General features: G+C 31.1%; 1 protein-coding gene across 1 annotated transcript; it reads left to right on the top strand.

Moving 5' to 3' along the window:
- The first annotated feature begins 3,280 nt into the window (after positions 1 to 3,280).
- Positions 3,281 to 21,504, top strand: LOC132730472 (bystin-like). The gene is given in 11 exon segments (XM_060716409.1): positions 3,281 to 3,463; positions 9,679 to 9,718; positions 9,721 to 9,763; positions 10,228 to 10,345; positions 12,460 to 12,592; positions 13,243 to 13,385; positions 15,902 to 15,999; positions 18,000 to 18,078; positions 18,868 to 18,933; positions 20,156 to 20,364; positions 20,943 to 21,504. Coding segments are annotated over 11 exon segments (1,296 nt in total). The 5' UTR covers positions 3,281 to 3,331; the 3' UTR covers positions 21,178 to 21,504.
- Positions 21,505 to 22,298: the final 794 nt, after the last annotated feature.

Genomic DNA, 22,298 nt, shown 5'->3' with positions numbered 1-22,298 from the left:
GGAAGGGTAACGTTTCCAAATCTTTGAGAATAGGGTAAAAGTTCCCAGCAATAATCATTTCCCACTAATGGCAGACAGCACTTTGGCTTCATACTTCAACTCAAATAAAGCATCAAAAATATTCACGTCAGCCTGGAATATAATTATTAAATATTAGAGTAATATTTTATTTTGCTACTTCATCAGCTATGAAGAAAATATTCAATATATCATTGTTTTCATTTTTGTCTGAGGCAACTATGTACCAATGAAAACAACCTATTTGGCCAAGGGTCAAGAGATATTTTATTCTACAGGCTAAAAATACAACCGATTTTACCAGCATTTCAATGGATGATATGGGCTGCCAATTTGATAATTCTTAAGACCCTGAAAGTCTAGCTGGTTCCAAAGGGGAAATAATATATGTAAAGGAAATCCACTGAGGACCATTGAGAGCCTAAAAATATGATATTTGAATTTCTTACATGTAGATCAGCCACAGCATTTAAAACAGAAAGATAAATTATGCAACAGATATATTGATTAAGAAATATGAAATAAACACAGAAATAAATTGAAAATCATATTTTTTGTGCTATTCTTAGCCTAAATTGAATGAAAAGCATAATGCACTGCTTTTCAATTTGGGTCATTTTTTTTACAATTAGAATATTCTGGAAAAACGGAGTGAGACAGGAGTGAATGATCTGAAATTTTGCATGTGGTCTATTAGTCTAGACCTACATTGATTCAAATGAAACATTAATCTCGACAGAATGAAAACTTCTTTAATTATCATAGCTGAGGTTGATAAAAATGTACAACAAAATTTTAAATGATGATAAGTTACTTACAGAATCAGGCACGGGAACCAATCCTGTAGTTTTCATACCACCCTAACAGCAACACCACCTCAGCCAAAGCATTTGGCAAGCACTAAACTTATTTCATTTCTTCCAACAAATTACAGCTTTAACATACAATTTATCACAAATTACGTCATGATGATTTGTAATATAAATTTCCTAGATTCCGGTAACAGGTGCTTGTGATTTGTTCAGCATGTGTCTATTTCTTTGCTACTTCAAGGAATTATACACTTCTACATGTACATATTCTCTAAAATGTTGGACCCATGTTGCTAAGATATGTATGAAAACACTCTTTGCTCTTTCACAAATACAGGTACTCCAAATAATCTGAAAAAATACAAGTTTCACAAGATAATGAAAAACTTTTAAAAAAATTGCCAATTGGCATTATTTGAATAATCTAAAGTAATACAAGTTTCACAAGATAATGAATAACTTTTTTAAAACAATTAGCAATTGGCATTATTTAAATAATCTAAAATAATACAAATTTCAAAAAATATAATCTTTTGTAAATTGGCATTATTCAAATAATCTGAAATAATACAAGTTTCCCAAGATGATACATATTGTTACCTTAGGGCTGTAACGGGTTACCTCTTTATATAATTAAATAGGAATTAACGTGTTACAGAACTAAGGTGATGATATCTGATTGTAATAGACATTTACATATAATGTAGTTATTTCCATATCTTAAATCACATAGTTATGAGCAGAGTTTTATTCAGACTTTCAACAGACAATCAAATCATTTTACATATTAATAATTTGTATACATGACAAAAGTATAAATAACTGAAACATATAACTATGAAAAATCATATGATATTATAACTTATTAATGCATTGTCACATTGTTGTAGAATATTTCTTGTAAGATTTTAATATTTTATAAGTACCATATAAATTCTTTTAACACATCGCCACATTGTTGCAGTATATTTCTAGTAAGATTTATCAAGTACCATAATACCATTAATTCTTTTAACACACTCTTTGCTTTTTTTCATTTTTTTTTTTTTGTTCGTTATATTGTTCAGGTTACAAAGCAACTTTCTAGTTACTTTAATATTATTACTGTTATTATTATTTGTTCTGGGCAAATTTTTGTGCTTCTCCCTGAAATATTTCTGGCAAATGAGTAAAAATGCCGGCTATATACATGTATGACCACAGGAACTGGAAATTCTATCAATATTAATCTGTTAATGATAATATCCAAAATAAACCCCCTATACACTACAGTATAAATAAACACTATATACTGTATAGGGGGTATATTTTGGATATTATCATTAATATTGATAGAATTTCAAGTTCCTGTGTCATATGACACAATTTTTTGTTAGATGTTCCTTGTTCAGAACATTGTCTCATTATAAAGTAATATTTCTGCCAAGTAGTTTCATATTCCTTCTATCTGTTCAGACATGAAAATTGTTAACAGATTGACAGACTGACAACAAGGTGCATAACATACATGTATTATACTTCGAATTTTTTCCATATCATTTTTTTATCATAATAACACAATAACTTGAACTGGTGACTGGAGTACATCAAGATACTACTAGTAAGTGTAGCACTAACTTGTCATGCCAGATGACCGATGTCCAGTAATCACATTATTGTAGACTGATAATTGAGGAAGCTAAAAGAATCTAAACTCTGGTGGAATTGATATGATAACTGATAATTTAATTCCCAATGTCACATTGGCAACATCTTAGTGAGTGCTTATTATAAAGAGTATGGTATTGAAATACCAGGTATGTCAAATAGCCCAAGTTAATTTATGTCAAGTCATGGTCTCACATTTTTTCATTTCATAAATATTTTAGGACTCCCAGTCTTATTTTTAACTTAAGAGTAATAATAATAAAAATATTATTCTGTTATACATTATGAATTGCTGTTTGACGTGATTTTATACATACCATTAAGCAAATGAAGACAACAATAATAACAACGACCCGAAACCGGAAAATATTAATTAGAAATTTGCTTAAAAGTGACAATGTACAGATCATATGTAAATTTATTGGTAAATGTTTAATAACACGGATGCGTTTTTATTTCATTGATTGAGTGACATGCAATAAGAAAGATGTGAAATGTCTACCTGTTTCACACATAAAACAATAACACTAAAACATCCACATTTATAATGTTCACAGATGGACACCCACTTCTTGACCTGATAAGATCCTATAAATAATCATCTCGTGCCCATCTCTACTTTCGTTTTCGATTTTTTTTTGGGATAAGTTATTAAAATTCTGCTATTCACTCCTCTTCGAGTCCTAAGGAAATTTTAAAATTGTAAACTAAAACTTATTTCATATCATATAAACTGAAAATGCATTTCAATATAGATCTAAATAACTACAGATAAGTGTTAAATAAAATCACAAAAATAAAAAACGCTCCCTGATCGCAACTTTTAACTTCCGGTTCCGCCACGCGAAAAGAAAATGGGAAAAGTTAAAAAAGCAAAAATGACCCGACCTGGTGGGCTTTCTCTTGCAGATCAGGTATTGGATGACAACAATGTAAAACAATCTAGCAGAACAAAGATCAGAAGAAAGGAAGAAAAAGATGACGAGGTATCATCATCAAATATATCTGAATTTTATGGGACGGTATACTTTGCAGACGACTTTGCAGACAAGTTAAACATAGAGGGATTTTGCAGACAAGTTAAATAAAGAAGGATTTTAGACTTTGCAGACAATATAGATTATATAGGGGATGTTTAATCCCTTGTCAACTGGTCAAAAGGTGTGAATGGGCAATTACATTGAAGTAACGCCATTTAGAAAGTATAATTAATTTGCAAAACTTTATTTAATTTAAAAAAAATATAGTTTTAATTTGATGTTTTTTTTTTTTAATTTATGCTTTCATATAAAAAAAATAGGAATATAATTAAAAAAATAATAATTGCATGAGACAGTGTATAATGATTATAACAAACAATATAAATTGTATCCAAATAAAGAGTAAAAGCTTTTAAATTAAAGTAAATCAATGATACATAAACAAAACATAGTAATGCAGTCTTCGACTTAACCCACTCGACCGACGACCGAGTCGAGTAAATTTGCGGGTGGTCGAGTGAAAATTCCAAGCTGGTAGCCCGTCTGGTCGAGGGCTTTTTTCATATCCAAATTAAGAAAATGTTGGAAATATGCAGAGCTCCAGATAGCAATGTTTTGGCTTTATGAAAATACAATATATTTCTGCTGAATTGGATGGAAAACTAAAAGTACTATTGTCAACACTGCTGTAAGTTGAAAACGAAAGTAGCAGGAAGTGACATCGAGTAAAAAGGGAAGGTAACTCTTGGGAGTTTCTGAAATGAAATTATTGATAAAGTTAAAGTTGGTGTAGTCATCGTAGGACTTAACCTAATATTCAATTTGTTTAGACATATATTATAATGTTTTTGCTACAAAATAAAGAAAAATGTTGTACTTGCCACTTAAATTTAGTTATTGGAAAACATATTTCTCCCTTGCCATCTGCAGTTTTTGTACTCAATATTTTCGTACCAAGTTTACAGTTACGGACAGTTTCCTCAAAGACTAATTCTTTGTGTATAAAAGTTTTAATTCTATTATATTTATTTTTCATTAATTCTAATTTTAATTATACATAATCAAAACCAAAGAACGGCACTAAAATGTAGTCTGTAGAAATAGAGTATGAATAAAGCCTCATGCTGACCTGTTATGTAGCTGATAGTAAAAGAATGTGACACATTCAAACAACAACATGTCAGCAACAAAAAAATGAGTCTTGTCATTAATTTGCTGTGTAACCTAAACAAACCCTAGTCTAGGGAAGCCTGCCTAACAACAGAGCAAGTTTTGTATTATTTAACAATTTGAATCAATATTTTATTATATAAGTCAGTCTGATTTATGTAAAGAAAGGGACTTTTTAGAAGGCAATGGAATTTGATAACAAAACAATGCAAATACTTTTTATAAATTTTACCCCAGAATTTTCATTTTACTCTAGATTTTGATTGGTAAACCACCTTGGCCCTAAAAATTAGTTGCAGCTTTATTGAACCTTAAACGCTTATGAAAAATTATTGATTGTTAGACATTTATTAGGCGTCATCTCATGCTTCACAATATGTCTTTTCTCTTGTATTTTGAAGGCACTAAGCCAAACAGGAATACACGAAAAAAAAAAAGTAATACGAAAAGGAATATAAATATGTTGTCAATGCATGTATCAGCCGACATGGTTACATTAAACGAGGAGAAGAGTATTTTCAGTTTTTAAACAATTTTTTTCAGTGTCTGTGGACAATGCCACAGAAATATCAAAATATCTTCTTTTAATATGTAGTTTAAACTCTTCTTATTTAAATAATGAAAGGAAGAAAAGTTGATTAGATGATATTTTAATAATGTTAAATGGTATATAAAACATAGAAAGTGTTATTTTTGTACAAAATGTATGCAAAAAATACCATTTTGGTTCGGGCTAGTTAAAATGTGTTTGGGCTAGTGAAATTTGTAAGCTGCTAGCCCGACTGGGCTAGTGCTGATAAAAAATTAAGGCGAAGACTGGTAATGAAGGCCAATATGCTTGTGTGACAAATAATTCCTGTTCCTGAATATAAGAAAATGTTGAATTTTGTAAGATAAAAGTAAATATAGAACACAATATATATTTTATAGGGAAATATAAGGCAAAATCTGTATTTTGCAGACAGAATTAAGGTTGAATTTTGCAGACAAGTTAAAATAAGAAGGATTTTGCAGACAAGTTAGATATAGAACAAAATATAAAATGATAGGGGATTATAAGGCAAAATCTGTATTTTGCAGACAGAATTAAGGTTGAATTTTGCAGACAAGTTAAAATAAGAAGGATTTTGCAGACAAGTTAGATATAGAACAAAATATGAAATGATAGGGGATTATAAGGCAAAATCTGTATTTTGCAGACAGAATTAATGTTGAATTTTGCAGACAAGTTAGATATAGAGCAAAATATGAAATTTGAGGTGACTATTAGAAAAATCTGTATTTTGCAGACACAATTAATGATGAACTTTGCAGACAAGTTAGATATAGAACTAAATATAAAATGATAGGGAATTATAAGGCAAAATCTGTATTTTGCAGACAGAATTTATGTTGAATTTTGCAGACAAGTTAAACTAAGAAGGATTTTGCAGACAAGTTAGATATAGAACAAAATATAAAATGATAGGGGATTATAAGGCAAAATCTGTATTTTGCAGACAGAATTAAGGTTGAATTTTGCAGACAAGTTAAAATAAGAAGGATTTTGCAGACAAGTTAGATATAGAACAAAATATAAAATGATAGGGGATTATAAGGCAAAATCTGTATTTTGCAGACAGAATTAATGTTGAATTTTGCAGACAAGTTAGATATAGAGCAAAATATGAAATTTGAGGTGACTATTAGAAAAATCTGCATTTTGCAGACACAATTAATGATGAACTTTGCAGACAAGTTAGATATAGAACAAAATATAAAATGATAGGGGATTATAAGGCAAAATCTGTATTTTGCAGACAGAATTAAGGTTGAATTTTGCAGACAAGTTAAACTAAGAAGGATTTTGCAGACAAGTTAGATATAGAACAAAATATAAAATGATAGGGGATTATAAGGCAAAATCTGTATTTTGCAGACAGAATTAAGGTTGAATTTTGCAGACAAGTTAAACTAAGAAGGATTTTGCAGACAAGTTAGATATAGAACAAAATATAAAATGATAGGGGATTATAAGGCAAAATCAATGTAATTAATCAATAATTATTTTCTTTCCTTTAAATTTATTATAGCTAATTATTTATTGGTATGCAATAATTAAAGATAGAATATCTTGATGATGTAGTATTAATTAATATCATATTAACATCTAGATGTAGTATCAATATCATATTTAAGACATTTTGTGCAACCTGCTATTTCCTAAGTATTTTAATACCTTTCAGGAAATAATGTTATTATTATTTTTTTCATTCCATGTCAGATCTCATTTTCATGAATGTATATATATGTTTTGTTTTTGCTATAAACATTGTAATAATGTTTTATTTGCAATAAAAGTATTTGTATTGTATTGTATTGTATTGTATTGTTATTTCAAAGTGTCAATACCTGTTGTATATTCAATTTGTTTATCTATGTGATATCTTGGTAAAACATCTTTAATGACAATTATATTTATGTAATAGAAAGAGCACCGAAACACGAGGTTATCTGATTTGTACGAGGGGGCGTAGCCCCCGAGTATTAATCAGATTACCGAGTGTTTTGGTGTTCTTTCTCTTTTGTATCATAGTCAAACATAAAAACACGTTCCTGTTGTCACAATGTGAAACCCCGGCAAAAATGAACCAATGAACGATCATCTGAATATGATATTTCTGTCGCTTTCCCTTTCTCTGCCGTCACAATATGTAAACCCCAGCATAAATGAGCCAATCAATGGGCATGCTCTGGAGTGCGGGTAACTAATACCCGCACTCCAGTTAACGCACTGTGCATGTATATGTATACGATTTAACCCTGACACATTTTCAACAGAAAGGTCTCCAAACTATGATACAAAGTAATATTAGATTTCTATCTATCTGTACAATTAGTAGGTTAAATTTATTCAGTTGTCAATTTTTTTTGTATTTTTCATCTTAAGAAAAAACTGACAACAGTTAGTATCTTGTCAAATTCTTGTATTTTCCATTTTAAGAAAGAAATGACAACAGTTAGCATCTTAAATTTATTCAAGTTTTGTAGCACCAAATACAACATTTCAACTTTGTCAAGGTCTTTATATTATCAATGATGTTCTTCTATTGTAAGAAAACAGGAACTTAAATTTATTCAAATTTTGTAGCAACAAGAACTTTCTCTGTAAAACATTATGGTATTTATATTGTATATCATGTTCTTACATTACATGATTGTTTACTGTATTGGCTATAAATGTATATTGTCGTTTTATGCCAAATAAAGAATATGTTATGTTATGTTATGTTATATTGTCTGCAAAATTTTTCTCTGTTTTACAACTGATCAACAGCATAATTGCCCATTCACACCTTTTGACCAGTTGACAAGGGATTAAACATCCCCTATATAATCTATATTGTCTGCAAAGTCTAAAATCCTTCTTTATTTAACTTGTCTGCAAAATCCCTCTATGTTTAACTTGTCTGCAAAGTCTGCCTGTATCTATTATATAAATGTAGATATATATACACACATATCTTTCACTGAGGAATTATTTAAAATGTTTTAATTAAATACTTCAAATTTGAAACATTTATGTCCGAGTACATGTTTTAATTTATTGTGTATTATATAAAATAGGGTTTGGATTATTTTTTAAATACTTTTTCTTTATATTGAAAATTATTGTTATTGTTTGTTTTTTCTTGTTTTCAATAATTATTATAGATATATCTATAATTATCCTTGTGTAATTATGTTCATATACTTATTAAGAAAGATGAAATATAACCATTTTGCTAATACCTTTTATAAAAATTTTCATATATATTTTTTTACTTATATAAGAATCACATTATTTGATAAATATGATACATTTAATAAAATGCCATTAAACTTCACTGCATAATTGCCCATTCACACCTTTTTACCAGTTGACACCCTATATAATCTATATTGTCTGCAAAGTCTAAAATCCTTCTTTATTTAACTTGTCTGCAAAATCCCTCTATGTTTAACTTGTCTGCAAAGTCGTCTGCAAAGTATACCGTCCCGAATTTTATGTGTTTTCGCGATGTATGTGACTATTAGTAGGTATAAGAAAGTCGTGTTTTCACACACTAGAATAAGGCAATTATATCCTCATAATCAGTTTTTGACACAATTTACAATACGTAACACTATATGTTTTTTTATTTAATAAATTGGCATTGCCCAAATTATTTTTCTCTTAGTAATAAACAAAGTTTTTCACTTGATGATAATACACCGAGTGGCAGTTTCCGAATTAGCAGACAACAGGCCATTCTTAATATGAAATAAGGTGCTACCTATGTCGTGGAAAGCTCTTATGAATTATGGTTTTAGCATAACATGTTAAGTGTACTTGTAAACCATATCTTTCTCCGTAAACAAAACGAATAAATTGGTAGTGTTCAACCTATCATCCAAGCGCTCGTTATATTCCGAAAATCCTGGAAGGTAAAGGAGGACAACAGCGCATGCGTCTGCATTTGGAAAATCCTGTCCACCATTTTTGTTAAACACTGATCACAAACGTTATTTTTTAATGCGCTTTTTTATCTAAAAGGATATTTTATAATCGTTACAATATAATTATAGTTCTTATCAATGAAAATACATGTTTATTTTCTGATTTTGAACATCATTCTTTTACCGGGAGTGTGTTTTAGCAAGCGTCTGAAGCAATGAAGAGCGCTGCAGCGTCGCAGGGCCTTAGGCCCCGCTCGGACTCTCCGTGTATCAGTATTAAATAGGCAAAGATAAGGCCGTAAAAACTTTTGTTCTGATCACCCAACAATACCTGGAAAAATACATCCTACCCCTTCCGTTTTTTTAAAGCTTAAAAATATATCCATTTACGTCGTATCAAAGGTACACATTATAATTTTGAATAAAGTGTTGAATTCCTATAGCTGCCTTAATTGTCTGAAAGGACATTTTTGGCAACTGATACATATATTGAGTTATGGACATGGTAATGTGTGACAAATCTTAATCTGTTTTTTTTAGTTTAATCTGTTCTTGTGTTAATGCCAGTAATAATAAATCCATATAACTTTCAGTATGTAGATGATAAACTGTCAAGAAAGATTTTGGATCAAGCAAGAAACAGCAAGAAGAGTTAGAAGAGGAACATGGGGCAACCAGGTACATTGTAATGAATAATTACTGGGATACAAGTTCCAACTAAAATCTTATACCAGAAAGACATCTTAAATATATACTAAATCTATGTGCCAATTTATTAGTTATAAGCAGTATTTACCTGGCAGGCAGCGAAATAGCGAAAATCCTTGCAGAACCAACATTTCCTTTGAACTCGAAATGAAATTTAAAGAAATTTAAAACGAAATTTTAAAAAATTATATTTATTTAAATTCAATTTCTGCTGAAAAAAAGTAGCTGTTAACTTAAGCTCAGTAAAGAATCTGTTACAATTTCTTATCAGGATGAGGTACACTTTAATGCAGATGCTTTCTTTAAAATAAGATTCATTATAATTTACGAAATGTGTTACATTCCTAAAGTTAAGGATATGATTAGAATAATAATGATATTTCTACTTTTGATCAATTATACATTATAATGCATTGATGTGAAATTTTCTGCAGCACCGCAGCAAAGAAGCCTCAACAAATACAGTTGGGCAGGGCTAGACTTAAGGGGGTGGAGTCAGATGAGGAGGAATCTGATGAGGAGGAGGAGCATGAAGAATTTTATGAACAGATTGTAAGAATTGAAATGAGAATTTATATTCTGGAACTTTTAAATGAATTGTTAGAAAACAATTAATACATAACTATCTATTTCATAAAGTTTTTAGTCCCCTACCAGTTTACCGGAGGGGACTTTAGGTTTACCCTCCTTCCGTCTGTCTGTCCGTCCGTCCGTCAGTCCGTCCGTCCACAAAACTGGATCCCGCGATAACACAAAAAGTACTGAAAATATTTTAATGAAACTTGATATATGGATAGATGGCAGTATGGAGATTATGCACGTCTTTTTCTTTTCTTCCTATGTTGAAAATTCTGGTTGCTATGGCAACAAATAGACTAAAAATATGGCAAATTTTACACATAACCTGGATCCCGCGATACCACAAAAAGTACTGAAAATATTTTTATGAAACTTGTTACATGGATAGATGGTAGTATGGAGAGTATGCACATCTTATTCTTTTTTTCCTATGCTGAAAATTATGGTTGCTATGGCAACAAATAGACTGAAAATATGGCAAATTTTACACATAACCTGGATCCAGCGATAACGCAAAAAGTACTGAAAATATTTTTATGAAACTTGACATATGGGTAGATGGCAGTATGGAAATTATGCACATTCTTTTCTTATCTTCCTGTATTGAAAATTCTGGTTGCTATGGCAACAAATAGACTGAATATCAAGATTTCTGATTCTAGTTTTTAAGTTTTTTCACTATAAGTTCTTTATTTCTTAAAGGTATTTTCTTCAAACTTTAAATATAAGTTGCTAGTCATCAACCACATCATATGTGACAAAGTTTACAACTCTAGCACAAAATTTATCAGAATTACCTCCCTTGAACTTAAAATTTTCATGAAAAAAAATTGTTTTTTTTTTTTAATAACTTCTTTTTTTTTTTAATGTATCTACTTCATATAAATGTTTCTTATTATCACTCAACATTTGTTTGTGTTCAATACTCTAGCAAGACTATTTCCAGAATTATGCCCCTTTTGAACTTTTTTTTGAGAAATTGGTAATTTTTACTCCAACTTCTACAATCATGATAGGATTTTCTTCAAACTCCCACATCATAATAATATGACAAGGTTTATAAATCTAGCATCCATATTTCCAGAATTATCTCTTCCTTAAACTTTTAATTTTTCCTATTCGTTCTTTTAACTTTCATTTACTTCAAATTCAAAATAAACATTAAATATTCATACCTTCATTACTAATTGTTCTTTGTTACACTCACATCATGTATGACATCGTTATCTCCTTTTTTTTTAAATTTTTGTTTTTAAAAATGTTATATTTTGATAACAGGGATGTTTAAAAAATAACTTTAAGAGTGTCCTTCAGTCCGTCTGTCTGTCTGTACATAAAAACTGTTCACTTTGATCACTTTTAAAGAACTTTTCAACAAATTTACTTAAAATAGAAACATAAGTGAATGGCCCTTCAGAATGTTGCTTTGGCTCTTACCGGTAGGGGACTTATGGATTGCTTGCAATACTATGATAATTGCTTGTAAAACATTGGAGGTTGTTTAGATAGTTATAAATGAATTGTTGAGAATCTGGCCAAGCCTTTATGAGGAATGGTCATATTGAAAAGTTTGGTACTAAGCTATATGCCTTGCTACGTGAAAGTGAGAAAAAAACTATCAAACATGTGTTAAGAAAATTAATGTGTGCTATTTTACAAACATTATATTCCTGACAAAATAATTAAAGTAATACAACATAAAGAAAAACAGAGCCCAGTACTGAGAACCTCAGAGCATTATAGTAATCAGTCACTTGGCCTGCAAAAATGTAACAGACCAAGACTTGAGTGTGATGTCCATTGTGTTTGGGGCTGACATGAATATTAGTTTAATGCTTTACATTCCTAAATAATGTTGCCATGAAACAAATTTTAAACAGAACCTTTGACAAATTATTCTAAAATGTAAATCGAGGGTTGACTGCAAAACTGTAGTAACTTTTGTGAAATAAAGGACTTAATAACAGTTAAAAATTGCAGTCAGTCCTCAATATTAAATATGTGACCATAATTATTTAAGTCATTTTAAGCGGAATATTTTTTTCTTGAAAGACATAAATGTAATTGTTATGTGATATTTTTACCAGGAAGTAAATGACGAGGACGAAGAGGCCCTGGCAAAGTTCATGTCCCATAATCCTCCAGCTAGACGCACACTGGCCGATATCATACAGGAAAAACTTACCGAGAAGAAAACAGAAATTCAGAGCCAAATGACAGGTGAATAAAATAACGCTAAAATGTTTAGTTTGGAAAGAAAAACAAGAAAAGAAATAAGAGACAATATGATAGATATATTCAGTCTTTACACTATCTGCAATAATTTTAACTTTAAAAACGTGAATTTTTGTATGACAGAAAGATCTTGGTTTCACTTACAAGATTTAAAAGCTTAACAGATCTTTATTTTTCCAAAACGTCTAAAAGTTTAAAAAAATATCTTTTATGTGACTAAAAAATATTTCTTGTGAGAAAACCATTCATGTGATTTGTTGATTGAAGGTCATTATTTTAATCTACATAGGTTCTCCATGTGTCAATATTTATGGTGTGCCTTATATGTTAGGCAAAGTTTTCACCCACCAGGAAAATGACCATATAAAATATTATGAGCTTTGCGTGTGGCTTAAACAAATCTCATTATTATATGCCCCCACTACATAGAAGTGGGGCATATAGATTAGCCTTTTCCCCTCAGTTCTGCTGTCCATCCATAAACTGACAAACTGTGGAATGTGGGGACATTTGTGCCCTTAAGACTCATTCCTGTTCAATTTTGTATCTTAGCTTTTGGGTCAGACAAAATATTATTCATTTGCAGGTGCTCTTTATCATTAGATGTAATTGAAACTACATAAACTATATTTTAGATAATGCCAGTGTACAGTTAGATCAGCTGGATGAAAGATTGGTCAATATGTACAAAAGTATCAGGCAGATTCTACAAAGATATCGTAGTGGAAAGTTACCTAAGGCTTTCAAAGTGATACCTTCCCTTAGAAACTGGGAACAGGTAAGTTTGGTACCCTCTGTTATGCAAATATGTTTCTTTCGCAGGTCATTTCAAGTACTGGTAGGGATATTTTAAATCATGGCAAAATTCCGAGATGATGAACAATTGTTGTTTGGTAAATCAGGCATAATTAGCTTAACCAAATACAACGGGTTTACCCATTGGATTTTTACAATTGTCGTTTGGAATGCTAATGGGCTTATCTTATTCATATTATTGTATATTTGTTTCTTTGATTGGGTTTTATTTCACACCAACACGGTATTGGTCACATGGGGACGTTCCATCTTAACTGGTGGAGGAAGACCTCAGGTGCCTTCTGTGCATTATTTCAGGCACAAACAGCAGGGTTGCCAGCGGACTTGAAAAGTCAGGGAAATTGGGTATTTTTTCAAGGTCAGGGAATTGTCAGGGAATTTTGAAATTTGGTCAGTGAAAAATGAAAATCCTGAAAAATCAGTGAAAAGTCAGGGAAAAATTATTTCAAAGGTCGAAAAATATACGCATTGAAGGTCTTTCTTGGCTATGGTAGTCTTTAGGCATTTAATATTTGACTTTATCACTCTCACAGTTAAGCATTAAATTCAAATAACAGTAAACTGTTATATTAAGAAGCATTATATGTTAACTTAGTGATTATAATACCCATTATTTACCTTAGAACATCATTCAGCCTAAAGACTGAAAGGCTTTTCAACCCTTGCCTCCAGAGCTGACTAAATACATAATTTTTGTTGCATAATTTAACCAGTTTCCATCATGTTTGCAAGACAAATCCTCTTGTACAATTTCTTAGTGTCAAAGCAAAAAGCAAAGCAGGTTATATGCCAAAATGGTAGTTTGGTATACATGTATACTGACTTGATTTTGTTAGTAATTAAAAGCCCTTCTTTGCTTTTTGCTTTGACACTAAGAAATTGTACCAGAGGATATGTCTTGCAAACATGATGGAAACTGGTTAAATTATGCAATGCTATGTTTTTCACACTAACTTTTTTTCACACTAACTTACTTCACTCATTCAAAGTCTTTAATTTTATAGTGATTATTTCATGATATGCCAAAATGAGCCCTATGTTCTTGTTTTCACAATCAGTGGAGTTTATCATGATGCCTTATACAAGTAATTGTGTTAAATGTTTATTGTTCTTATAGTTTAGAGATGTTTGAATTTTAAGTTTTGTCATTCAAGTATTACTCTTATAGTCTTGGTGTTTTATGAGTTACTACTAGGAAGGCAAGAGTGACTTATGTGATTTCTAATACAGATGCTTATATTTATATGATTCTTTTGATTTTCATGTCATATGTTTCACTGACCAACAGTCACACTGTGTTTGAATAGAAATAATTAAGAATAGTAGAACACAATGTTTGAATCATAACTTTGATGTAAATGTTTTATATTTTGGAAAATAAATACAAGTTTACATGCAAAAATATAATGGGAGGATTGGACGGCTATAGGGGAGGTCAGGAGGCCGTTTATGTGTTTGACGATTTTGGTCAGTGAAAAACATGAATTGGTCAGTGAAAAGTCAGGGAAAAGTCAGGGAATTTTATTTCACCGAAGTGCTGGCAACCCTGAACAGGCACCTGAGTAGAACCACCATGTTTATGCATAGAGACAATCAATTATAAAACAGACTTAAAGATCCTGTATGTTTTGTGATTGATATTGTTATTGTGTATATACCACACTTGCAAATGATTATATATGTATATAATTATGCAAATAAAACAATTTTCAAACATCGAAGAATACGTAAAATGTGTGCTGCAAATATTTGTGCACATTATATTTAACCAATAAATTGTATGCATTTATTTCTTATTGGAACATTTGACTTAGAATTTATAGAGAATAAATTTCTTGTTACCTCCCTTTATTTACATGAAATGTTAAATTCGTAATATCTTTATAAATAATGCTATAGGAACTTACAATATTGACAAATCTTATTTTGAGCATCATATTTTTGAAATAAAACCGTGAACAAAATTTGTTACAGGATCTTTAAATGTAACAAGAGCTGTATGCATAGGACAATTTATTATAGTATCAAAGACAGTGAATTTTATGCTGTCTTTGTAAAGCTATCCAGCTAGGTTACGAAACATCAGTGTTTCTACTTAGGTTCCTCCTCATGCCTTAAATAGTGCACAGAGAAGCACCTGAAGTCTTCCTCCACAGTAATTTTGGAATTTAGTAGCCCTATGATCTTTACTTTGTTGATGTGATGTAAACCAAACAAAAAACAACTACAGTAGTATTCACTTTGTTCAAAATTTCAAGGGGGGTGGAGGTGTTCAAAAAGTTTTTTGTCATCTTAATTATATAAAATCAAAACTGTAGCTGAAAAAAAATAACATATTTGCAATTTCATGCTTTTTTTTCACGATAACTATGAAATTGAAAATACATTGATTTTCATAAATAATAGTGGATATTGATTTAATGTGAATAAAACCAATTCTAAAATATAGACATATAGATGTAATAATGTATATTTCAGATATTATATCTAACAGAGCCAGAGACCTGGTCTGCAGCAGCTATGTACCAGGCAACCAGAATATTTACTTCTAATCTCAATGCCAAAATGGCTCAAAGGTAAGAGAAAACAATAAGTGTATAGTAGGGCTGTCATTGACAGAAAATTTTGCATCAATATATGGACAATAAATCGAATTGAAGAGCTTGAGCATTTGAATAAATGTGATAAATTCTTATCATGGTGTATGTAAGCATCTTTTATACAGAATACTAAAAGAAAGTATGTTTTCTTGTTATCATGATTTATAGAATTTTAAAAAATGAATGATCCAGTATGCAAGCTAGGTAAGAAAAAATGAGAAAAGTGACTTTTTCTCGTTATGCAAAGTAGAGAGATATTTTTCACAGGACATGAAGAAACAAGTTTTAAACTGTATGGAAATTTTAAATTGTGAATCAGTATTGTATTTTTTGTTGAATATCGATGATATTATATCAATATCGCGATTTTAAATGAAAGCCCTAGTTTATAACAAGTTGAACAATTTGTCTAATGTATCAACAAAATTCACAGTTTTAGGTTAAACAATCTTCAGTGTTCAGACTTTCTGCTTATTGAACATGGCTTTGTGACTATCTTTGTATTGTTAAAGATTTTGTACTGCAAACTCTTAAATAAAGATAACATTTGATTAATTTATGAGCTTATGACAGTTTATTCAGCTTAAAGGAAAAGGGGCATAATTCTGAAAGCAATATTTTTGGAGTTATGCCCCTTTTCAACTTTACTTAGTATTTTTAATGGACAAGCGTTGACACTGTTTTAGTCAAATATAACATGGTCTGCTTTGGTCACATGACTAGATTCAATTTCCACCAGCAAGCTTAGGGTTTATGTTCTTGTTTTCATTTATTTATTAGTCCCCTACCGGTTTACCGGAGGGGACTTTAGGTTTACCCTCCATCCGTCTGTCCGTCCGTCAGTCCGTCCGTCCACAAAACTGGATCCCGCGATAACGCAAAAAGTACTGAAAATATTTTAATGAAACTTGATATATGCATAGATGGCAGTATGGAGATTATGCACGTCTTTTTCTTTTCTTCCTATGTTGAAAATTCTGGTTGCTATGTCAACAAATAGGCTGAAAATATGGCAAATTTTACACATAACCTGGATCCCGCGATAACGCAAAAAGTACTGAAAATATTTTTATGAAAATTGATATATGGATAGATGGCAGTATTGAGATTAATGCACGTCTTTTTCTTTTCTTCCTATGTGAAAATTCTGGTTGCTATGGCAACAAATAGACTGAAAATATGGCAAAATTTACACATAACCTGGATCCAGTCATAACACAAAAAGTACTGAAAATATGTTTATGAAACTTGACATATGGTAGATGGCAGTATGGAAATTATGCACATCCTTTTTTATCTTCCTTTGTTTGAAAATTCTGGTTGCTATGGCAACAAATAGACTGAATTTCAAGATTTCTGATTCTAGTTTTAAGTTTTTCACTATAAGTTCTTTATTTCTTAAGGTATTTCTTCAAACTTTAAATATAAGTTGCTTGTCATCAACCACATCATATGTGACAAGGTTTACAACTCTAGCACAAAATTTATCAGATTACCTCCCTTGAACTTAAAATTTTCATGAAAAAAAACATTGTTTTTTTAATAACTTCTTTTTCTGAATGTATCTACTTCAAACTTTGTATAAATGTTTGTTATTGTCACTCAACATTTGTGAGTGTTCAATACTCTAGCAAGGCTATTTCCAGAATTATGCCCCTTTTGAACTTAGACTTTTTTTTGAGAAATTGGTAATTTTTACTCCAACTTCTTCAATCATGATAGGATTTTAAAAATGTTATATTTTGATAACAGGGATGTTTAAAAAATAACTTTAGAGTGTCCTTCAGTCCGTCTGTCTGTACATAAAAACTGTTTCCTGTGATCACTTTTAAAGAACTTTTTCAACAAATTTACTTAAAATAGGAACATAAGTGAAGGCCAATGGCCCTTCAGAATTTTGCTTGGGCTCTTACCGGTAGGGGACTTATGGATTGCTTGCAATACTATGATAATTGCTTGTTTTTTTTACTTTTCAGATTTTTTAACTTGGTTTTGTTACCTAGGATAAGAGATGACATATCTGAGTACAAGAGATTAAACTTTCATTTATACCAGGTAATTATTCTGAAATATTCATTTTTTAATTAGGCCAATCAGCTATCAGTTATTTCTCTGTTTGCTTCTCAAACCCCTCGTGTGGAGATGTAGTATTAGGAATTGTGTGTTCTAATCCCAGGGCTGGTTTGTTTGACCCTCGGTTGGGGCGAAATTTCTATGCGACAATTTTATGTGGAGCATTAAGTCTACATGTAATTGTCTCTCACCGCTGATTCAGAAGTTGTGTGGAAACAATAGTTGGAAACTTGAGAAGAGATTGGTTATTACTGGTTTGTTGTCTAGGAAAGCCGATAAAGTGGGGCAACTGTGAGATAAGACCCTAAAAAATGTGTTAAGAAACCAAACAAACCTGTTTTGACATATTCTTAGTTTAAATGTGGTCAATGAATGTATTTTGAAATAGCAGTTATCATTTAAAAAAAAAAATGAGAAAGTTAAAAGACTTTGTTTTGAATTTGAGGCAGTCATGCTTTGGTTTCATCACACACAACAAAGAGTGTTGTCTAAGGTTTGAGGTGGCCAATTAAAGCATTTGAGACAATCATCTTTGCCTCTAGCCACCTGGAAAGGACAACCCTGAAGTGACTATATAACATCATTATAATGACTTTTTACAGATATAAATGAACAGTGTTGGTGCGACATAAAAAAATGTAACATCAGTAATCTAAGCATATGATTTTCATCAGAATTTGATATCTCTTGCCATTGCTTTTCTTTTGACTGAGGTTTTATTTATAAGAGTAATATATCAATATAAATGTATATATATTATTTATGTTTTAGGCACTTAAAAAGGCTTTATTCAAACCAGCGGCTTTCTTCAAAGGAATTTTATTGCCACTTTGTGAGGTAGGCGAGAGTGATTTCTGTTTTAAGTTTTCAACAAATAATCAGTCAATGACATCCTGCCTAACTAAGTACAAGAATTGTTAGGTTTACAGACCTCTGGGTTGTGTTTCAAAGAAAGTCCTAAATCTGAAATCAGTCTAAAGACTAAGCCTTAGACAATTTTGCGTTTCAAAGAAAATGTTCTAACATACATGTATGATGACTCCTATTCTATGACTCCATCAAATGGTGTCTAGAAATGCAGAGAAAAGTAAAATATTTGAGGTTGAGGCATGCGCTATTGTATTGATAAACTTTTGTAAGGAGAACAAATTTAATGAAAGTATGTCTTTAACTTAAAAAATCTTGTATGTTTTGTGATTGATATTGTTACTGTGTGTATACCACACTTCCAAAAAATCATATATGTATACAATTATGCAAATAAAACAATTTTCAAACATCGAAGAATATGTAAAATGTGTACTGCAAATATTTGTGCACATTATATTTAATCAATAAATTACATGTATTCATTTCTTATTGGAAAATTTGTTTCAGAATTTATAAAAAATAAATTTCTAATTACCTCCCTTCATTTACATGAAATGTTAAATTTGGTAATATCTTTATAAGTAATGCTTATCGGAACTTACAATATTGACAAATCTTAATTTGAACATCATATGAAATAAAACCATGAAACAATTGTGTTACAGGATCTTTAAAGATAATAATGTTTATTGTCCTTAGATAGCCCTAAAGTTAGTCTTATGTCCTAGGACTTAGATAAACTTGGGCATCTGTGAAACACTAAGATAGGACTTCTGTGAAACACAGTGCAGATTTATATCTTGTGTAACTAATATCTGCACTCCAGATATGGGTTTATGATATAACTCTTGCACATTTTTAATAGAATGGTATCCAAACTATGATACAATAATAATTAAAAGAAGCATTGTGCAAAATGACCTAAAATTAAAAAGTGTATAACCACGTTTTTAGTGAAATCAGGCTAAGAATGGCACAAAAAGATTATTTTCAATTTAACGCTGAGTATGCTACTTAAATATCTTTTGCATATTTTTTATGTTTCTTGCCCACCAGTTGATCTATTTTAAAATTAGAAATTTAATGTTTTTATTATACATTTTGAGCTCAGTGGTGCTACTTTAATTTACAAAATTGTGTTTACTTATTATATTATCATACCTACATTTTATTTCCTTCAATTTTCCAGGCAGGCAATTGCACGTTACGGGAAGCTGTGATAATTTCGAGTATTCTAATGAAGAACTCAATCCCGATGTTACACTCGGCGGCGGCCATGTTGAAAATTGCCGAAATGGACTATAATGGCGCTAACAGTATATTTATTAGAGCACTGTGCGATAAGAAGTACGCTTTGCCGTACAGAGTTGTTGATGCTTTGGTGTTCCATTTTATAAGGTGAGATTATAGTAAAAAAAGATTTATATACTAGTATTGAAGTTTTATTTGGAGCTTAATCACTTATGATTTTGAAAAAAAATATTTTTCTTTAAGGGAAATTTTTGCATGTTATGAGTGACTTCACATGTTAAGTTTACAAGTTGAAAAACTTAAATGCTCTGTTACTGTATTGACAGAGACTGCAGGAATGTATAAATAGAGCAGGGCATTTTCTCTCTATACCCAAGGGGCCAATGTAAGGTGCCTTACCCAATCTCAAATTGATTGTTTTTTAAAGAACCTAGAAAAAAATCAAATCTTTTTAAATTGTAACTGTATTGACTTGTTCCATAAAGAAGTCAAGAGGTAACTCTGTCATACTGGTAAATTAATCTTAAAAGTCATGTTAAAAGTAGTATTTTTAAGTTTGTAAATTTTCTCAAATTTATGAAAATGCCATAAAAATTATATCCATTACTTCCAAAAATAGCTTAAAAAGTCCCTGAATGATGTGTTTTTTTGTTTATATGGAAGCGTAAAAATCAATGTTGGGGATGTATTTCTTATCTAAAGAATTCAAAAATTAATTATTACAGGTTTACAACAGACAAGAGAGAGCTGCCTGTATTATGGCATCAAAGTATGTTAACCTTTGTACAAAGATACAAAGAAGATATCTCTAGTGAGCAGAAAGAGGCAATGATGGAACTTTTACGTGTACATTCTCACGAACTTATCACTGCTGAGGTCAGAAGAGAATTGGCGCATTCGAAATGTCGGGATTTAGAAGTGGGGGATGAGGGAGGGACAAGAATGTATGTGGGCGACTGATTGACAATTTTTTAATTTGACTGTTTGAAAAATAAGAAGAGCTGTCGAACTCACCTAGGTGCAGGCGTCACACTTAGGTTAAGTTTCTGCTTGCAAGTTTTTATCTTGGAACTAATGAAGGGAATGGGTTGAAACGTAACACTTTTATTTGAGAGCATTATAGGAGGTGACTTTTAAGTCCCATAATTCTCTTGTGAATTATGACAGAATTATTTTTTTTCAAACTTTTAAATTTTACATTATCCAAGCTCTTGTTGTACTTTCAAGCACTGATAATAGTTGAGCATGCTCTTGTTTAACCATTGTTAACCAGGTTTTCCGAAGGAAAAAACTGGTTATTAGATTGAGGTATGTCGGCGGGCGGGCGTACGGGCGGGCGGCGGGCGGCGTAAACAATTTCTTCTGTGCGCAACTCCTACATTTCTCAATGGATTTTGACCAAAACTTTCACAGGAGCTTTGTTATCAAGTGCCCTGGTGCATATTGTCGGGGTTTTTCGATTGGATAATATTTGACCTAATTATGGCCCTTTGTTTTTTTTCCTTATATAGAATATATAGTGAACAATTTCTTCTTAGCGCAACTCCTTCTACATTTGGCAACGGATTTTGACCAAACTTTCACAGAAGCTTTGTCATCAAGTGCCCTGGGGCATATTGTCTGGTTTTGCGATTTAATAATATTTGACCTTTTTACGGCCCTTTGTTTTTTTTTCCTTATAAAGAATATATAGTGAACAATTTCTTCTGTGCGCAACTCCTCCTACATTTTTACACAGATTTTGACCAAACTTTCACAGAACCTTTGTCACCAAGTGCCCTGAGGCATATTGTCGGGGTTTTGCTATTGGATAATATTTGACCTAATTATTGCCCTTTGTTTTTTTTCCTTATATAGAATATATAGTGAACAATTTCTTCTGTGCTAAACTCCCTCTACAATTCTCAAGGGATTTTGTTCAAACTTTCACAGAAGCTTTGTCATCATGTGCGCTGGCGCATATTGTCAGGGTTTTGTGATTGGATAATATTTGACCTAATTATGGCCCTTTTTTTTCCTTATACAGAATATATAGTGAACAATTTCTATCGTGCGCAACTTCTCCTACATTTCTCGACGGA

The sequence above is a fragment of the Ruditapes philippinarum genome, unplaced genomic scaffold, assembly GCF_026571515.1.
Source record: "Ruditapes philippinarum isolate M1 unplaced genomic scaffold, ASM2657151v2 ctg6586_1_1_1_1, whole genome shotgun sequence".
In the NCBI taxonomy this organism is placed as follows: Eukaryota; Metazoa; Mollusca; class Bivalvia; order Venerida; family Veneridae; genus Ruditapes; species Ruditapes philippinarum.
Note: the sequence above shows the minus strand (reverse complement) of the source record. Positions and strands in the feature narration are given on the sequence as shown.